Source organism: Solanum dulcamara, chromosome 11 (assembly GCF_947179165.1).
Source record: "Solanum dulcamara chromosome 11, daSolDulc1.2, whole genome shotgun sequence".
NCBI classification, from domain to species: Eukaryota; Viridiplantae; Streptophyta; class Magnoliopsida; order Solanales; family Solanaceae; genus Solanum; species Solanum dulcamara.
In genome coordinates, this window is record NC_077247.1 from 59378837 (window position 1) to 59398382 (window position 19546).

The 19546-nt window shown below is 34.7% G+C and overlaps 3 protein-coding genes and 1 pseudogene across 4 annotated transcripts; 1 reads left to right on the plus strand and 3 right to left on the minus strand.

Moving 5' to 3' along the window:
* The first annotated feature begins 1665 nt into the window (after positions 1 to 1665).
* Positions 1666 to 6013, plus strand: LOC129874397 (uncharacterized). Its single transcript, XM_055949679.1, has 6 exons — positions 1666 to 1991; positions 2825 to 3206; positions 3580 to 3776; positions 3949 to 4096; positions 4709 to 4862; positions 5629 to 6013. Exons 1-6 carry the CDS (start codon positions 1933 to 1935, stop codon positions 5652 to 5654), a joined length of 966 nt encoding a protein of 321 aa, XP_055805654.1. The 5' UTR covers positions 1666 to 1932; the 3' UTR covers positions 5655 to 6013.
* A 694-nt stretch (positions 6014 to 6707) lies between these two features.
* LOC129873955 (uncharacterized) lies at positions 6708 to 10240 on the minus strand. 2 transcript variants are annotated; one of them, XM_055949156.1, is made up of 7 exons: positions 10127 to 10240; positions 9912 to 10033; positions 9617 to 9669; positions 9325 to 9388; positions 9138 to 9180; positions 8991 to 9038; positions 6708 to 7343 (listed from the first exon to the last, which is right to left on the minus strand). In XM_055949156.1, the coding sequence occupies exons 1-7, from the start codon at positions 10208 to 10210 to the stop codon at positions 7185 to 7187; spliced, it is 573 nt and encodes a 190-aa protein (XP_055805131.1). In that variant the 5' UTR covers positions 10211 to 10240; the 3' UTR covers positions 6708 to 7184. The 2 variants fall into 2 exon arrangements, with proteins under 2 accessions (XP_055805131.1, XP_055805132.1); XM_055949157.1 differs by having other exon boundaries at positions 9951 to 10033; positions 10127 to 10236.
* A 1707-nt stretch (positions 10241 to 11947) lies between these two features.
* On the minus strand, positions 11948 to 15066 carry LOC129873016 (receptor-like protein kinase FERONIA). Its single transcript, XM_055947996.1, has 2 exons — positions 13145 to 15066; positions 11948 to 12847 (listed from the first exon to the last, which is right to left on the minus strand). Exons 1-2 carry the CDS (start codon positions 15003 to 15005, stop codon positions 12111 to 12113), a joined length of 2598 nt encoding a protein of 865 aa, XP_055803971.1. The 5' UTR covers positions 15006 to 15066; the 3' UTR covers positions 11948 to 12110.
* A 2606-nt stretch (positions 15067 to 17672) lies between these two features.
* LOC129872759 (receptor-like protein kinase ANXUR2) lies at positions 17673 to 18940 on the minus strand (annotated as a pseudogene).
* Positions 18941 to 19546: the final 606 nt, after the last annotated feature.

The window sequence follows — 19546 nt, forward strand, 5'->3', positions numbered from 1 at the left end:
TTAGGGGCCACATACCAAATGAAAAGCATTCTATTGTACTAATTATTTGCTATTTTTTAGTAAGAGAAAATAAAGATGCGCAAGCCAAATTTCAGAAATCTGGAGTCCAGTTCTTTCCCACCATCAAGAATAAGAAAACAGAGAATTCTTGGTTAATGTAACCACATTGTAGTCTCAAATTATCTTTTGTTGTATTTGTTGTTTTCTTTGACCGAAAGAAATTATCTAATGTAACCACATTGGAACCATGATACCCCTTAGTCTCAAATTATCTTTTGTTGTATTTCTTTTTTTTTTTGACAGAAAGAAATCATTTAATATTTTTTTTTGTTGGAATTTGAATTTGAAATCTTACAATAAGCTTTCAACACATCGTAGACGTTTGATCATATTTCATTATGAAAAAAAATATATATATATATTTTCGAAGTGAAAAAATGATATTTGAAAATTGGCCAAGCTTAATTTAGGAGGTTTTTGTTGTACTATTTTATTCGTATTTATGTGATAAAATAAAATACTTCTTCATTGAATATTCACTTTATATTTGTATCATGTGTTTATAGTTTTCAAAAACAATTACTACTAAAGATAAGATTAAAAAAAACAGCTTAAACTTTTAAAATGACAAATAATTTATGCCGAAAGGAATACCCAACTCTTTTTTTCGTTTTAATTTTATTCATTGAGTAACCACAACTCAAGGAAATAGATTCTATAAAACAATTATATTTGTTTAAATCTCTATACATTCTACAAAACAATATAAAATACATTCTAGAAAACAAAAAATTTGGCAGCCCACAGGCTTTCAACTCTATTGTTAATGAGGCTGGGATTAGCGCTAGCCCATACCAAAAGGCAAAAGATATCATTAGTTGTAAAGATGTATGGACATCATGCCCATGGCCCAGATCGATAAGAGTAGGACTTTCATTTCGTTAAAATTGTATAACACATAAAATTTCTCACTTTGTAAGAAATTTATTACATTGTTATTTTTTTTGTTTGGAGCATAATATTTTGGATTCATATTAGAGACCAATACTTGACAAGATAGGCCGAATAAATATTGGGGAGGAAATAACGCAGTTACAACTTATTTCATTTTGCCGTTACTTTAAAATATTATTTGAAGAAAAGTCTATAACAAGTAATCATCGAGATAACAAGACATGTGTAGTTATTATATCTGTTGGTTTCATAAAATCAAATCCATTTGGGTTAATATTTTGTAATTGACATAATACATAAATATGTCATTTAATTTGATCTCAATTATTATTTATGACCTTTAATTTATCGCGTGTACAAATACACAATTAAACTTGTATAAAATTAAAAAAATAGATACACGTATTCTACCCAACATGATACTTGTAGGACGCAGCATAGGATGCGAATTGACATATACAACACCACGTAGAATACATGCGTTTATTTATTCAATTTTATGTAAATTTAAGTTTCTATTTATAAACATTCAAAGTCGAAGAATATACATATTATAAAAGGGTAAGTTAAAAGAAAATATTCATATATTATGACTTATTTTTAAAAGCATTAATTCCAGATTTTAAGGAGCCGTAGATATCTATTTGAGTGATTTAATAATAAATTTTTTAATATATCTTTTTTTAAAAAAAAAAGAAGAGAAAAGGCCAATGCATAAAGACCTAACAACACCTCTCTTGTTTCCAATTGCAAATATTAATTTTACACCCAAAACGAATAAACCGATTTTAAAAAGTTGGTATTAGGAGGAGGAGAAGCATTATATTGACCATTTGGTCGGTGCTTTTCCTCCAAGAAACTTCTCCGATTACAATATTCTCTGTAGACTCCCATTTTCCAATTTGTTCGATGACTTGCTGTCTTTGATGTTAGCCGAGTTAGGGTTTTGAGAAGTTGTTTTTTCCCCTCTAATTTTAAATGGAGGTTGCTGGATCTACAAAGAAGTCATTTGAACAAACCGAGATTAACTGGGACAAGTAAGCTTCGTAACTTTTTTTTTTCTTTTTTGATGTTTTATTTTTTCGTATCTAATGATTGAATGATTATGTGTTTAATTATGTAAAATGATGATGGGTCTTGCAGGTTGTTATTAATGCGTGTTTGAATATGGAAATTAATATTCGTTTCCAGTAATTTAGGCTTAAGAATATAAGTAATTTCTAGATTAGGGTAGTTTTTCTTTCCTATTGTTGCGCCATGATTGGGTTGAAAATTAGCAGACATCTATATGCAATTATCTTGACAATTAAATATGTAAAGCAAAGGTTCCTAGTTGGGAAATTTATCTGAGAAAATTTTATAAAATGGGTGCTAATTGTGAGTTGGTTTAGCAAAATGATTTTTCCGGCTAAACCAGGGGGAGACTATAATACTTTGTTCCTACCCAATCCTTTGTACTATAAAAGTGACTTGCATTCAAAATATTATAGTATGAAGCTTAAACTGTATTCAATATTGATTCTTAGTTTCCATATTTATTTAGTAGACAAAAGTTGTAGCATATCTCATTAACCGAGACTTTGGAAAAATCATTAGAATGGAGAATTTTCGGCTTCTCTCTCCGATGGATGTCATGCCTCTAAAGTTCTGTACTCTCTAACATAGATTTAGGTTTCTCTATCTTATAGGATAATTATTTAAGGTCAAGTAGGATCCTTTCACGCTGCAGCTTAATCTTTTAACGATGTAGTGGCCTGAAGGGATAATTTCTTTGCTTGTATGCAAGCTTGCTTCATTTTGTTTTAATCTCTCTTTTTAAGTTTTCTTTTGAACTTCATGCTTCTCTTCATATTTTCCACCTCTTCTGCAGGCTTGATAAGACTAGGTTTTATGTCGTAGGAGCTGGGATATTTACGGGGCTTACTGTTGCACTATACCCCATTTCTGTTATCAAGACTAGAATGCAAGTCGCAACCAATAATGCTGCAAAAAACAGTGCATTTTCTGTTGTCAGGGGCCTAGTGCGAAACGATGGCATTCCTGGTTTATATAGAGGTTTTGGAACTGTCATTACAGGGGCGGTTCCTGCCAGGATTATATTTCTCACAGCACTTGAGACCACTAAGGTGGCTGCATTTAAGATGGTTGAACCGTTCAAGCTATCAGAACCTGTACAGGCAGCTATAGCAAATGGTGTTGCTGGCATGCTGGCATCTCTTTGTTCACAATCTGTCTTTGTTCCAATTGACGTAGTATGCCCTTTATCTGCTCATTCTTTTTTCATAATAGTGGCATAATAACTTGGATAAGTGGACTGTGAATTAGACAAAATTTATTCTCTAGAAATCCGCTTATAGCTAGACTAACTATCTGGTTAAAATTTGGAGAATATTTTCTTAAATTATCAGATTTCTCTTTGTTCTTTTTGTCATTTACTCAAATTTGCATTAGAATAAACTTGGCTGAATTGAGCATAGCAATATGATTATTTAAGTTGTGTTTCAGAGGTTTATGCTCTTCCTTATTTTATTGTTACTACCCTACATCCTACTTCAGCCAGCCACAATTTGTAGATGAGTTTTTTTCAAGTTCTGAAATTAATTTCATGAAATTTGATGAAAAAAGGTTAGTCAAAGGTTAATGGTGCAAGGATACTCAGGGCATGCAAGCTACAATGGAGGTTTGGATGTTGCTCGCAAAGTTCTGAAGTCGGAAGGTATTCGTGGACTATATAGAGGATTCAGTCTATCTGTTCTAACATACTCCCCATCCAGTGCTGTATGGTGGGCAAGTTATGGTTCGAGCCAGCGCTTTATATGGAGGTTAGATGATTATGCTGATCTTCCAAAAATCATTTACAGTGGACTTTGTGCCTTTTCTCCCATTTACATTCTTGTTATACCCTTGATTTGGGTTGCATCGTCAAGTATTATTCTACAGTTTTCTATTGATTAACCCTTTTGTGACTTATCAATTGCTTGTGGTGTCTATCAGCAAGCTCTTGGACAATGGAACTGAGCATGGTGGGCCTGCTCCCAGCCAGGGCAAAATAGTGGCAGTTCAAGCTGCTGGTGGGATCATTGCAGGTGCTACTGCGTCTTGCATAACAACCCCATTGGACACCATTAAAACTCGATTGCAGGTATTTCCTTTGCTTGCTGTTATGAACTCTGTAGCTTGTATCTTTCTTCAAAATGGCTACTGCTTTTTTCAAAATTTTCTCTATTGTTTACCCTTGATCGATTTATGTGCTCATCTTGGATCCTTCTCCTTTTCCCTTCTATGTTTTACTTGGGTGACTGTCTCCCTTCATTCCTGCTTTATGAAGGGTTATGTTGCTCGGACTCTTCAAAACTGTCGTTGGGTGCGTGTCGGCTCCAAAAGTAGTTGATTTCTGGAGGATCCGACATGGGTGTGGCAGCGTTTTGGAGAGTCCGAGCAACATATTGCTTACAACTATACTATGAACTTTGGTGTCTGCTCCCCTTTAGGTGGTTTAGGTGTTCTTTTTGTTTTCTACATGCAGATTGGTTGCACAGAATTGTGCATTAATAGCTGCTTTCTTCATCTGAATAGAAATTGTAGATATTCTCTTTTCCCTTTTTGTCTCTCCTTTGGTGGTCAGATACATAATTGTGTTAGGAAGAAATTCCTTTTAAAACTCTAGCTACACTAGTTTGTTGTCTTGCATGTCGTGTAATTAGTCTCAGCTTTGAGTCTTGTTATTAAGGACCTTCTTGTTCATGCATTACAGGTGATGGGACACGACAAGAGACCTACTGCACGGCAAGTAGTTAGGCAGCTAATTGCTGAGGATGGTTGGACGGGATTTTATAGGGGATTAGGTCCAAGATTTGTCAGCATGTCAGCGTGGGGAACCTCCATGATACTGGCCTATGAATATCTCAGTAGGGTCTTTAACCTCTTCTTCTCTTTTGTTTACTTTTAACTATTTCGTGAGCAATAAGTCATAATTTACCGGTAGTGTAAGTGTCATCTAATAAACCTAACGTGGTGCTGTTATAATTGTGTCCAATTGAATCAGACTGGCAGGTCTTCCACTTGATTTCAATCAATAACCTTGGCTTCTCATGGGATGCTTTTTGTTAGTTTATATGGGACCTTTATATTGACAGTATTCTGGTTTTGTGATTGATCTTGTTACGTCTCAAGTCACTAGTTGTCATAACTACTACATTTACCTATGAAATTGAGGAGGCTTTCCTGTACAATATGTTTCATTATCAGTTCTTTCAATGCTACAGTTCAACTGTGACCAATCTGTTTACCTATCTATTAGCTCTGGGTTAGTTATAAAGAGGTGCATGTCTGCTCCATCAGACTTCCCTAGATGCAAGCTGTTTTACGTGAATCAGACATTCACAAGTATGTCCATTGTAGCATAGTGAGCAAACAATAACATCCAGTTGATACTCAATTTGTGACAAATAACTTGGCATATTTCTAAGGGAGATAATCTCAGTCGGTCTAGTTCTTGATTCTAGGCAAAAAAATAACTTTCAACTGATGCTCCGTTTATGACAATATGATTGCCAATTAAAAAAGAGAGCTCAATTGTTAAAATTCTTGACTGTCTACTATATTATTTTCTTAACATGAAGATATGAAGGTTGTTCAATATTTTTTTCTAAAACTTGATTTTTTTTTTGGCAGAGCGCTTGTGTTCTGTAAACGAATAGATTGATAAAGCTAGCTGCCAGACGACTCTTGCAGCAGGTTTTTTTTATCTTACTGACATACAGTTTTGAGAGTTGGAGATATCAAGACCGTGGTAGCTCTGCTGATTAGCGGTCTGTATACAAATGACATTATGACAGTGATATATAAGTTGCTTGGAATCCAAGTACCTGGTCAAAACACAATTAATTTTCTTAGGGATTTCTCACAATGTTCTTAAATGATTTTTCCCGGATAAATGTTATATTCATTGGTTGTAGTGGGTCACTACAAAGAGGACGAAGGATGTATCCTTGAATAATTTTTGTCAGATAATAAATGTAATATTCATTCATATAGGAATAGATGAATGCTTGATCAACTTCTTTTTTTCAAGCCTTTATTTTTGTTGATTTGATTTCTTTCCAAAAGTTGAGATCCCTTCTTTTTATACTTGTCTAGGTATCCAGAATTGCCCTTCCGATTGTACTTGGTCCTGCATGTCAATCCATGTAATAGACATTATTTTTGTACTAGTCATTTACATATTTTTGTTAGTAATCCAATCCTTCCGCTTATAGATTGCAATTGTCATGACATCTATTCCATGAAAGAGGAGCATTACCTGTTTCGTATAAGTGGACACAGAGTTCCATGAGCCATAAAAATGAAAACTAGAACTCCCATTAATGTCGTTGCACTAACCGTGGAACAAGGTAAAACAATTTGGGCATGATTCTTGGTCTTATTTCAATCAGTTTTACATGATCCACTTTGCTTTTCTCAAATCATTTCTTGAACATTGCAGTATATTATCATTGGGTGCTTTAAGGACATACTGACATTGATAGCTGATCTCTAGTTCTTCCATTATAATCTCAACGTCCAGAACTACATTTAGTTAATGTTGGTGCACACTTAGTTTATCTTACAATCAGAATACTGAATAGAGAAGATTCAATCAGCATACAGGCTGCATCACACAAATACTGGAGTTGAAAACTCTCAGCCAGTCAATTAAGCCTTGATGTAAATTCACAGGCCATCGAGTTCCAAAAACCAAAGACCAATTAATATGAGTAAATTGACTAGCAAAACATCAATGCTCTTTACATCACATTATCACAAAGCAAGCTGTCTTTTAAGCTGAATCGCATATTCAGATGAAGTTTCAACAAGACTACCCCAACAGGAATTAAATTTAGGCTAAAGGATCTCTGCTGCAAAGCTTATAACTACTCACCTCATACTATAGCCTATTTTACATTTAATAGGCTTAGGAATCTATTTTAGCCTATATTACACTCCCAAAACTCTTCACTGGCTAAGAAAATCTGAAAGCGAAAAGGAATGGGATAGTGTGTTGATCTCAACCTTAGACCTATACTGTAAAAGGGAAGGTAAACCAAACAGCCTGTATCCATTGTAGCCAACAAATTTAACTTCTTTTCTCCAAAGCTGCCAATAGAAATGAGCTAGTGTGAATCAAACTAGGGGCCATGAAGGGAGATCTATAAAGCGCTATATGGGATTTATTCTCCAAAATGCACATCTCATTTAACTTGGACTTGATCTTCATCATCACCATCATCCTCATCATCACGGTTTACCTCGGCATATTCCTCAAGTGATGAAGCTGTAAACAGTTCACCAACCTTCATGTCATTTTGAGTTGGGTCTTTCTCTGAACTCTGAGACTTCCCTTTGTTCATCTGTTGCATACATATAAGATGCGCACTAAGAATCTCAGAAGCATCATGAAAGCAACATAAACAGACAACAGACACCAATGTGCTGAAACTCCGGCAAAACAAGATACTTTTACACTGCTTGGCACAGTAGAAATCACAAATGATAAAACGGGGAAATGAAGGAGTATTTACAACCTGGTAATACATATAGAAGATGGGAAGTTAAAAAAAAAAGAGGAGAATGTCATGAGGGCTTATACTATCAAATGGTACAATTAGATAGTAAATAAATATTAGAACGTGAGAAGTAAATCAACTGTCCCCCTCCCATTCATTGAACCAACCAATCGTTACGTATATACATTCACTTCTCAAAATCCATTTCATGGCTCATGGAGACGTACTCTTTAATGGGTATTATGCAATTAAAAGTAGTCAACGGGAAAATGTTCTGCACAGTGGCTGCTGATATCTGCCACATGTTCTTTTAAATTATTGGCGTCAGTTGGACACTACTTCAGAGTATCAAGGAAGCAGTTAAAAGTTGGCGCTTTTGGAAAGTCAACAGGGCCATCAAGAGTATCAGGAAAATGCTCCCAGCTAGCATATTCTGGTTTATTTTAACACAGGAATCTCAGATGTTTTGATGGCATTTCAGCTCCTACATACCCTTGAAAACTAGATGTCCACATTAACAAACCCAGTGGAAGCTAGATTTTAGTATCTTTTTAGTTGGAGTAATCTCTATTGAAACTATGTTACTCCCTTTCTAGACTTCATTGGCTCACTCTGCCTGGCTTAACAAACATTTTCATTTTTTGGTTAGATTCCAGTGTTTAGTATAGAAAAATGCTGTATTTGGAGCTAACACCCCATCTTTTGTACTTTTTGCATCTTCTTGATGCCAAGAAATACATCTTACTTCATCAAAAACATTTTGTTCAGCTTTAAATAAATTTCAAGCATAACTACTACTCCATATGTACACATAAACATGCAATCCAACATCCAGAGAACAAAAATATGCTTATGCCCGCAGACTATAAATGCACTAATCCTCTTCCAACTATTTTCAATCCACTTCAGGAGAAACAAATAGAAGATAATCGGGTAGATCCAAATGAGGTAAGAATAAAAATGACGATTAACTTTCATCTACATCTTTTGTTTTTGCAAGAACAAGGTGACGTACAATTTACATTTTAAAGTTGGTTTTCATCTAACGTGAATACATATTTGAGAGAAGACGGGCATCTAGGAGGATTATAACATTCAAAATTATGCTAAATATTATTTGCTCGGTTTCAATATGTTTGTCTGGTTTTGACTTGGCACAAAGTTTGAGAAAGTAAAGAAAACTTTTGAATCTTGTGGTCTTAAACTAAACATACGAAGAATGTACCAAACTAAAGATAGTCCAGGTGCACACAAGTTGCCTAGACACCATTGTTATTAAAAAAAACAAATAAGCAAGTGTAGAACGACTGATAATTGTCGAACACACTGAGTATGAGATTGGTTTTTGAAGCTAGTCATAAATGTTGTATTATTGAATAATTACCATTGTGGGTTGGGGTTTGGGTTGAGGGAGAGCTAGGAACAAGGACAAGACAGGTATCTCCCATAAAACATTTATCATAACGTTAATTCAGTAGAAAATTCTCTTACAGCACGTAGAAGTGACCGCCTATCCCGTTCTCGAGCATTCTTGATAGCCTGTAACCAACAATAAAACATTAGATTCATAGGTTGACAACTGACCTGCTGATCGTATAGATGACAGAAAAGCATAAGGATAAGGCTATGAAAACAAACCTCCTCAAGAGCCTTTTTCTCAGCCTCTACTTCTGAAACATCTCTACAAGAAACCAATACTAAGCATATGAGGTGTCTTCCACAAACAATGTTCATCATTTAAATTGAAGCAAAACCCTTATTAGAAGTGCAGAATAGAGATTCAATAATTTGAGAAGGGAAGGGGGAAAAGGAGGAATCTTTAAACCTTCCAACCACTTGACCAACACGACATGAACACTTGGCACATACTTTATGCTCCTTTGCACAGCCTGTGATTTTTCAAATTAATGCAAAAACATTAAACCAAAACTTCACAGATTTCAATAAAGCATAGAGGATTTCATTATGTTGTAACAACAACTACACCTCAGTCCCAAATAAGTTAGGGTAGGCTATATGAATCCTCATTTCACCATTTAAGCTCATATCATATCATTTCATTTCATTATACTGTAACGAACTAAAGTAAAGCATATGTAAAAGAAGTCAAAACTAACCATTGCAGAGATTGTGGTAAGCCTGACGCACGTTTCTTTTCGAACACTTCTGACTATTAGAATTTAAGAAATTATACAGAAACATAAGTCAGTGGCTGCTGAGTACCATGGTTCAATAATTTCAATTTCTATAGGAATTTTAATCAGCTACATAAGCGTTTAGCTAACCTTTTTTATCTTCTATAATTTCCCCTTAAAACAAACTAAAATTAGGCATTTTTAGTAATTGAAAAAACTCTTGATAACCAATTCAACCCAATTTTTTTGTGTTTTTTTTTGAGAAGCAAAAATGTACCACTTAGCAGGTTCCGAAAGGGCTTTGTATTTTCCATACTTGCGTTTCCAATCAATTTGATCTCTACAACGAAGACATACTCCTGTTATTTCTGAGAGAGGCCTAAATTTTCCACCAACTTCCTGCAAATAAAAGCAACAACAATCAATCGCTGGTTCAGACCCACTTCAAATCTTGAAAAAAGTTAAGTCACCGGAGAGTAAAAGTAGGCATACCGTTTCATTGATTTTAATACCGGCGTTAGGTTTCCAGGCGACTTTGTTCTGGTGCTTCGGCGGCCCTTTCCTTACGCCGCTCATCTTTTTCTCTTCTAAAAGAGTATTAAATTCCCTTCAATTTCTTGATGACTTATTTATTGTCTTGGGCTAATTTTGGATGTAGCCCATGGACTTGCCCGGCCCAAAATTCATCTACTTGGGACCATACAGCAAACAGCACAACATTTCTTCACTAAAATTGCATATTTTTTCCCATTTTTAATTTTTTGCTCTTTAGCAATAATACTAGACATAACTAAGTCATGACATGACTTATGAAATATTATGATACAAAAATTAAATATATGCCCTGCAAAAAAAATTATTTGATATAAAGGGCAAGTTTTTTTTCCCTCTTTTTTTCTTGTATAATTACAATTCTTGAAGTTGAGATTTTTTTGAATTCGGACGTTTCATGTATACACTCATGATAGTAATGTAATTTAATTTGTTATTGTAATTATTTACTTTATTTCTTTTGGTGATCGTATTTGTTTCAAATTATACACTTGTATCGATACTCAAAATATAAATTAATTATTTTAGTTTGGTCACTTTTTATAACAAGTTGTCAATGTCGATGTCTATGAGCTATAACACTCATAAAAGGTAGGTTGGGAAATAAATGGTCAATCGATTTTAAGTTGTATTAATTTTCTATTGTTTTGCCTCATTTAAGAACTGATTTGAAGAGCTAAGAAGTTCAACATTACAGGGCACATGGCTCTGTTCTTCATTTATTTGGGATAAATGGGAAAAGAAAAAATTGAAAGCTAAAATGTTTCTCCAAGTAGTGATGCAAGACGAAAAGGAGAAGATTAAAAGAGAGAGAAAACACAAAACTGCTACATTTCGGGTTTAATAGGTGAAAAACACCGCTTTAGGGTGTGTTAAAGAAATGTTTTTTTGAAAAGTAATTTTTTTTTTTTGTTGTTGTTGGTTTGTGGTGTTTGGTAGGTGAGTAAGAAATATTACTCCAACAATATTTATATGTAATCTAGCAAAATACTATAGAGTAGCGAATGGGGGTTCAAAGGTGGCGAGAATACGATAGTCAAGGGTGGGACCTTGGGAGTTGAATGAGTTGGGGTTTGAGGGTTCGGGAGCAGGATGGTCAAGGGGTGGGGTTGGATAGGTAGGAGGGTGACAATAAACTAGAAATACCATTTGAAAAATTTGTTTTTGCTACATCATTTTTAAAAAGCTTATGCATCTAAAAAAAATATTTTTGAAACTCGATAAATCATTTATTAGAATGAAAACCCCAAGAATTAACTTACATATAAAGAAAATTGCAAGGTTATGAAATGGGGGCCATGTCTGTACCCATTAAATTAAATTACAAACCAAAAAATAAAAAAGAGGAAATAAAAACTTGTTAATTGGGGAGGGTGTCAATCTTTTCTTGTAAGTGTCTACTTTTTGAATTGGGCCTAAATAGAGCCCGTTTGGATGGACTTATAAGTTGGAAATAGAGCCCGTTTGAATATGTTTATAAGTTGGAAATAAAGCAAGTTTGGATAAATCAATTTATAAGCCTTTTTTAGCTTATTGTGGTGTTTCTCTAATGCTAATTTTAAGCCATAAAATTCTTAAAGTGAGTCAAAAATGAAAAGTTAGGATTCCTAAAATTTTTTTCTAAGTGCTTAAAGCCATTTTCTTTGATCATGAAAATTATTTTTATATCTCTTATATTTTAACTAAATTCCCAAACTACCCTTTTTATTTTTTTAACCCTAAAATTCACATTATTTTCCTCATTTCTTCAGCATAAACACTTTTATCCAAACACTCAATTACTTATTTATAAAAATAACTTTAAGCACTTCAAAATTCTAAAAGAACTTCATACATAAAAGTTATTTTTTTAAGCCCATCCAAACGGGCTCATAATCATGAAAAACCTTATACATGTAACTTCGTTGTATCGATCATAACAATTTCATCGACCTAATGGATTCACAATCTCAGAGAAAATGGCGACATTCTTCAATTTGGCACTTTTACTGATCGACATGGATATACCATTGCTTGTCAACTTTCTTTTAACTTCACTTAAATCTGAGAAAATCTCATCCTCATTGGCTGTTATATTAGCATCATGACCATTAATAATCAAGGGAAAAGAAGGACCAGGGGGGTATGTGTATCCTTCCACCTCATGACCTCTATTATCAGCACCCTCTTGGAGCTGTAATGCAAATTCTAAAGTTCTTACAACATCACCCATCGATGGCCTTTGGACCCCTTCCTTTCTCAAACAATGATATGCCAATTCTGCAAACTTGCTTAAGCATTCTGGGGCAATTTGTCCTTTCAAGTTAGGATCAATGATTTGTTCAAAATTTCTTTTTTTACAACTCCTACAAGCCCACTCGGCCAAATTCACTTGCTCACATGGCAAGTTTGGATTTATTGCCGGTCTAGCGCATAACACTTCAAGTAGAACTACTCCAAAAGAATAAACATCTGATTTTACTGTCAATCGTTGACGCTTGTAGTATTCAGGATCTATGTACCCAAAACTTCCTTTCACTGCAGTGCTAACATGGGTAATATCTATCCCACCTAGTGAACCTACTTTGGACAATCCAAAATCAGACACCTTGGCGACCCATTTATCGTCCAATAGTATATTAGTTGACTTCACATCTCGATGAATGATTGTATGTTTGGTACCTATAACAGCAAAATAAACTCATTTTAAAGCAATTTACTCAAGTTTAAACAGGTTGGATTGTAACTTGCTTATTGGTTTGACCTAATGGATTAAACCTGAAATAACTAATCAAGCTATTGGATCAAAACATGTCAAAATGCAAATAGAACAAACAAAAACCAATTTGGGAGGTTGAGTCATGCTGTGCAACTTGACATTGATCGTTATTTGACCTATTCTAACCCAATTCCTTTTTTACCAAACAAATATTGTGCGAGTTAGATCATGACATGTTTATTAATTTATTGACTACTTACCTGAATGAAGGTAATATAATCCTTTAGCTGCACCAATGCAAATGTCAAGGCGTTTCTTCCATGGAAGAGGAGCATTGTCAGTATTGTACAAGTGATCACGAAGAGTTCCATTAGCCATGTAATCATAAACCAAGATCATCTCATTCTTGTCATCACAATAACCAATTAAGGACACTAGATGTCGATGCCTTAGCTTCGATGATAACATCTCAATCTCTGTTTGGAACTCGCGAACCCCTTGCTTTGATGAAGGATTTGATCTCTTGACTGCAACTGTGGTTGTACCATTGTCGAGGTACCCTTTATAAACATTACCAAAACCTCCATATCCAATCACAAATTTTTCATCAAAATTGTCCGTAGCATTTTTTATCTCTGCTATTAGAAAGTGTCGGCACTGATCAGATGGTAGTGATGATGAGCCTGAGCCGCCGGTCCTTTGGGTTGAGTCCGATGACTTTGTAACCCTTGTCTGGAGATCTTTTCCACTTTCCCACCTACGGAAAATTAAGAAACAGAGAATCGTAAACAGAACAATTCCGCTGATCACAGCCACTGCAGTGATAACAGTATTGATGTGCAATGATCTCTTCTTATTGTTGTTTGGTGGTGAATTAATCGGAACAAACAATTCAGGATTCGGCACAGAGAGGTTTCCATTTGAGTCGCTCAACTTGAAAATTTCTAAGCCATTTAATATAGCACTTTGATACCTAGAATCCGGAATAGAACCCAAATCAAGAGTCACGTTTTGCTTATTTCTTCCACCGTCTTGGTTTCTAACATTAACCACATAGTCTTTGTACACCGCGACTCTCCAGCCTCCACTCCATTGTATTACATCAGCCTTTCCCTCGGCTTCTTGGTTTCCGATCTTAATGGAAAAACTTCGAGCGTTTACTTCTTTAACTTCCGGCTGAATCTCACAAAAATGGAGCCTGAAAAGATAGAAGAAGCCAGAGTTTAGAGGGAATTCCCAATCCAGGCTTGGGATGAAATTGGTTATAATCCTAGAGGTTGTGTAAACTATCTTCGGCACAGTATAAGGCGGGGTTTCACGAGTGTAACTGATGTTGACATCAAAATGATGAGTTTGATAGCCATATCCAACAACAAATTCGTCGTCTGAATTCCATACACGATACATCCCTGTATCCTCTGTACTATCGACTGAATTGCCTCCCACGTTCAGCCTGTACAAAGTTTCAAGAGCAGTGCTGTTATCGATGTTAAATGGATTATCATACCCAATCAATTTGACGTCTCCATGGATGTAAAGATCAGTTGGCATGGAAAGTATCTCAATCCCATTAACAAAAGCATAAGAGTTTGGTGCAGGAGAAAAAGTTAATTTGAGTATCTGAGTTTCATCAACATTGATGACATATTCTTTTTGAATTCCTTTACCCAAAGTGGTACTTGTGAGGAAAGCGCTGAAGTTACTCAGGAGGATAAAATGATTAGCAGTGACGGAGAAAAAAGATTCAGCTTTGTTCAAGCCAGGGTAATTGGCGGGGTAGAAATAGAGACGGAGGAATTTTGTGCCAGGGGAAACGCGAAAAGTGTAGGTGAATTGAGATTTTATTATACGGGCACCAGTTGTATAAGGAACTTTATTGACCGAAGAGTCTTGTTCAGAAGCTATGGTTGTTGTGGATATGCTTGAAAAGTTGGAAGGTAAGAAATTTGGGAAGTGCGTATCAGTATCCCATCGACGGCCATCGGTTTCATCGATGATGGCTGATGGTGCACCACAGTTGAGCAAGACATAGACTGTGGCATTGTACGTGGTAGAAATAGTGGCCGTTATGAGTTGTAAGAGGAGAAAGGAAAATAGAGCAATGGTTCCCATGGAGTTCATGGTATGAAATAACTGTGCGTTTGTGTTGGGAGATATTAGTTGTTCGAAGGAAGGAACGAACAATTATGCACAACCATTGCCAAGACTTGAGTGTTGACTCTCAAGTCATTTTCTCTTGTGGTTCATATGCCAACGTTGACCCAGACTTCTTCTTAGTCATTGCTAGTAATTGTTTTATTAGTATTAAATAATTTCAGATACTATACCAACTTTTCTTATTCTGAATTTTTGTAACCAAATTAATTTTTAACACTCTTTTGCGCTGTGACATAGTTGAAATTTCGAAATTAAATAGTAACTTCGAACATAGACGCTTTAAGTTTTATTAAAATAAAATTATATTATGTAAAATTAGGAAAAAAATACTATAAATTACAATAATTAAAAACTTAAAATACTTAAAAGATATATAAAATATTTGATCAAAGAAAACTTGATTAACCCTTGAAATATCATATAAATTAGGACGAAATGATGAAATCATAAAACAAGATGAAAAGAAGGAAGTCCACAAAGGACTCGTATAGTTACACACCACCAAAGGACGTAATGTGGTGGATGGATTGATCCTCTCTTACTCGAATAAGTCATACCAATTTAGGTTAGTCAAGATCCAATGTTGATATTAAAATATATGAAAAATTCTTTTTTTTTACTTCTAATATTCTGAGTTTTTGGCTAAAAAGATCCTTAAACTAAACCTAAAACTTAAGCTACACCCTTAAACAATTATAATGAACAAGAAACATCCTTCAAATATTCAAAACATTGCAACTACATCCTTAAACAATTATAATGAACAAGAAACATCCTTCAAATATTCAAAACATTGCAACTCTCATCCTTTCTTCTGACTCTGTTAAAGAACTAACGGAACTATCATGTGCAACTCACATGATACCAAAAGCTCCAATTAAAATTGTTCTTCAACGCATACCCACCCTTCCCTACGACTTCAACGGAATTTCTTCTTAAAGTAATACCAACAAATTGTCTCTCATGAAATATCCCGAAGTTCAACACTAGTTGAAGGAAACACAATCCTCCTCTCTGCTATCTTTTGTTTTTCTTTTATTTTTCCGTTTCAATTTTCTTGACCTATTTTTTTTTTAATTCATTTTAAAAAGAATGACTTTGGAATTTTTAGTTAGTCTTTAATTAATTTCAATTTTGCACATAACATGTTTAAGACGACAAAATTAAATGATATTTTGGTACATTAATAATTTGACATATGGTTAATTTAAGATTACAAGATTCAAAATTCTTAATTATTTTCCATCTTTCAAATCGCTCTCATAATCTTTAGTATTTCATAAGCAGTTCTTTCACCCCATACTTATTGGCTAGGGGCCTAGGAGGAGTTTAATGAACATGGAGGTTAGATCAATTTGGAAACATGGAATAAATTTATTTTGCACCTATTTTATATTTCAAAAATTAGTTAATTTAGGGTACAATACATAATTCATTTAGGTTCCATAAGAACAGTAAATATCTTGAACATCGATAAAAATTCCTCTAAGAATCGGCTTCATTCGTATTACTATGGTATGGCAACTGGTTCCAGTGCTTCAATCGTCACCACGCTATTACCACCATCATGCCAATCTCATTCTTATCGTTTCCATTGACCTCAACAGTGTTGTCGATAACCAAATTTATGAACGGATCGAACCCACGAAGAGTCCCCACAACTTGGCGGTTGGCATTCCACTTGATTTGAAGCTGCTTGTCCATATACTTTTTGAGATCTGGAGGTTGACCCGATCTGCTCATTTTTTTTTCTTCTTTTTGTCTTTTGAGAGTGAAGCAATGGAGGAGCTGAAAAATTTTCTGATTCTGAGCGGTTGCTTATGAAAACAACTTAGAATATTAGTTTGTGCTCATTGGTGCAAATATTCACGTGAGTTGTTTCGTTATTTTTTTAACGGTGTCAAACAAAAGGCTGAAAGTTGCCAAGTATTAAATACTTCAAGGATGTTTTTTTGCTAATTATGATAGTTTAAGGATGTAGATTAAATTTTGAGTATAGTTTCGAAGTGTTTTTGGCCAAAAACTCCTTCTAATACAATGGAAGCTATTTGAATGGCAAATCTCAAACTTGGAATATTATCTACAGAGTTATAGGGTAATCAAATATACAAAATACAATAGATATATCTAGCAAATACTTTCGAACGTCGAAGCAATTTTAAAGTCGATAAAGAACCATTAATTAATCACCATGTTTATTGCACTAGTGCCTTAAATATCCTACGGGCTACCATGCATTGTGTGTCCTTTCTCACTGTCTATTCTTACAGTATTGATGATGTCTGCTACCCAAAATAAATTTGGCCCACACTCAAGTTGCATTGTAGTAGTATCATATTGAATCTTCTTCCTCTGATTTTTATGTTTTGACCAACACTCGAATATATTTACTCCGTTATTTTTACTTATCTAGTATATTAAAAATATAATTAAATTTTATCGTATCAAGAGAAAAATATATTATTTTCGCGTTTTATTCTTAACATTAATGAAGAAATCTAGGCCACCTAATGAATACAAGAACTAGTGCTAGTAACAGTGCAATAGAAACAAGACAAAATTTTATTGTGAAAAACTTCCTTGCTCAAAGGAAAAAAAACACGACCTACACCTCGAAGGATATCCAGCAGACTCTACTAACTACAAAGAGCGGTTTTAGATTACAACTCAATAATCAAAGGGACTAACTCTAGTACCTCAACCATGACGATTAACTATAATCGCTACCTAAACTCTCCCAAGAAGTCAAAATCACTTCTTGTTGCAAGCCTAACTTATTGTTAATTGGGGTGGGGTGTCTCTCTTTTCAGTGCCTACTTTTTGAGTTGGACCCTAACTTGATCACATAATCCGGAAAAACCTTATACATGTAACTTCATTGTATCGATCATAACAATTTCATCGACCCAATGGATTCACAATCTCAGAGAAAATGGCAAAATTCTTCAATTTGGCACTTTTACTGATCGACATGGATATACCATTGCTTGTGAACTTTCTTTCAACTTCACTTAAATCTGAGAAAATCTCATCTTCATTGACTGTTATATTAGCATCATGACCATTAATAATCAAGGGAAAAGAAGGACCAGGGGGGTATGTGTATCCTTCCACCTCATGACCTCTATTATCAGCACCCTCTTGGAGCTGTAATGCAAATTCTAAAGTTTTTACAACATCACCCATTGATGGCCTTTGGACCCCTTCCTTTCTCAAACAATGATATGCCAATTCTGCAAACTTGCTTAAGCATTTTGGGGCAATTTGTCCTTTCAAGTTAGGATCAATGATTTGTTCAAGATTTCTTTTTTTACGACTCCTACAAGCCCACTCAGCCAAATTCACTTGCTCAATTGGCATGCTTGGATTTATTGCCGGTCTAGCGCATAACACTTCAAGTAGAACCACTCCAAAAGAATAAACATCTGATTTTACTGTCAATCGTTGACGCTAGTATTCAGGATCTATGTACGCAAAACTTTCTTTCACTACAGTGCTAACATGGGTAATAGCTGTCCCACCTAGTGAACCTACTTTGGACAATCCAAAATCAAACACCTTGGCCACCCATTTATCGTCCAATAGGATGTTAGTTGACTTCACATCTCGATGAATGATTGTATGTTTGGTACCTACAACGACAAAATGAACTCATTTTAAAGCAATTCACTTAAATTTAAACAAATTGGATTTTACATTGCTTGTTGGCTTGACACATTAATGGATTAAACCTGAAATGACCCATCAAGTTACTGAATCTAAACAGATATGCTTGAAAAATTCGAAAGCAAGAGATTTGGATCGTGGGTATCAGTATCCCATTGACGGCCATCTGATTCATCTGTGGTGCCTGATGGTGCGCCACAACTTAGCAAGAAAGAGTCTGGCGTGAGAGCCATAGTGACTATCATGAGATGTAATAGCAAAAAGGAAATCAGAGCATTGGATAACATGTCTTTATTTGGAAAATTACTGTTTTTGGTTTGCATATATCAACAATTATACTGAACAATTGCCAAAAACTTGAGTATCGACTCTCAAGTCATTTTTTTTAAATTTCTATGGTTGAAAGCCGACATTGACCGATACCTTCTCCTTAGTCATTGTTCGTTTTGTTTACTTTATTGTTCAAGTTTTCTACAAAAACAAAGTGTAACAAATTGTTATAATCAATTAAAATGCATTTATAGGATAAAATTTATTTGATATTATGAGTGTATACGACTAAATCCTTAACCCTTTTCTAATTCGTCATATTAAAATCGTTTGCAAATTCATTTCAAGAAAGGACTTGAATTCTTAGCGAGCTGTTGAAGTAGTTGTTTAAGTTTCGACTGTTTCGTGAAGGAACTTACGTTTAAAGATTCAAATAAAAGGGTTTTCCGGTATATAGTTCAAATGATTGAGCAAGTAATACGGAGTTCATCCGCAAATGCATCCATAATGAATGAACAAAAAGGCAAGATTTCTGTTTAGTCTTTGTCTGTTTTCTTTCTTTTGCCCTT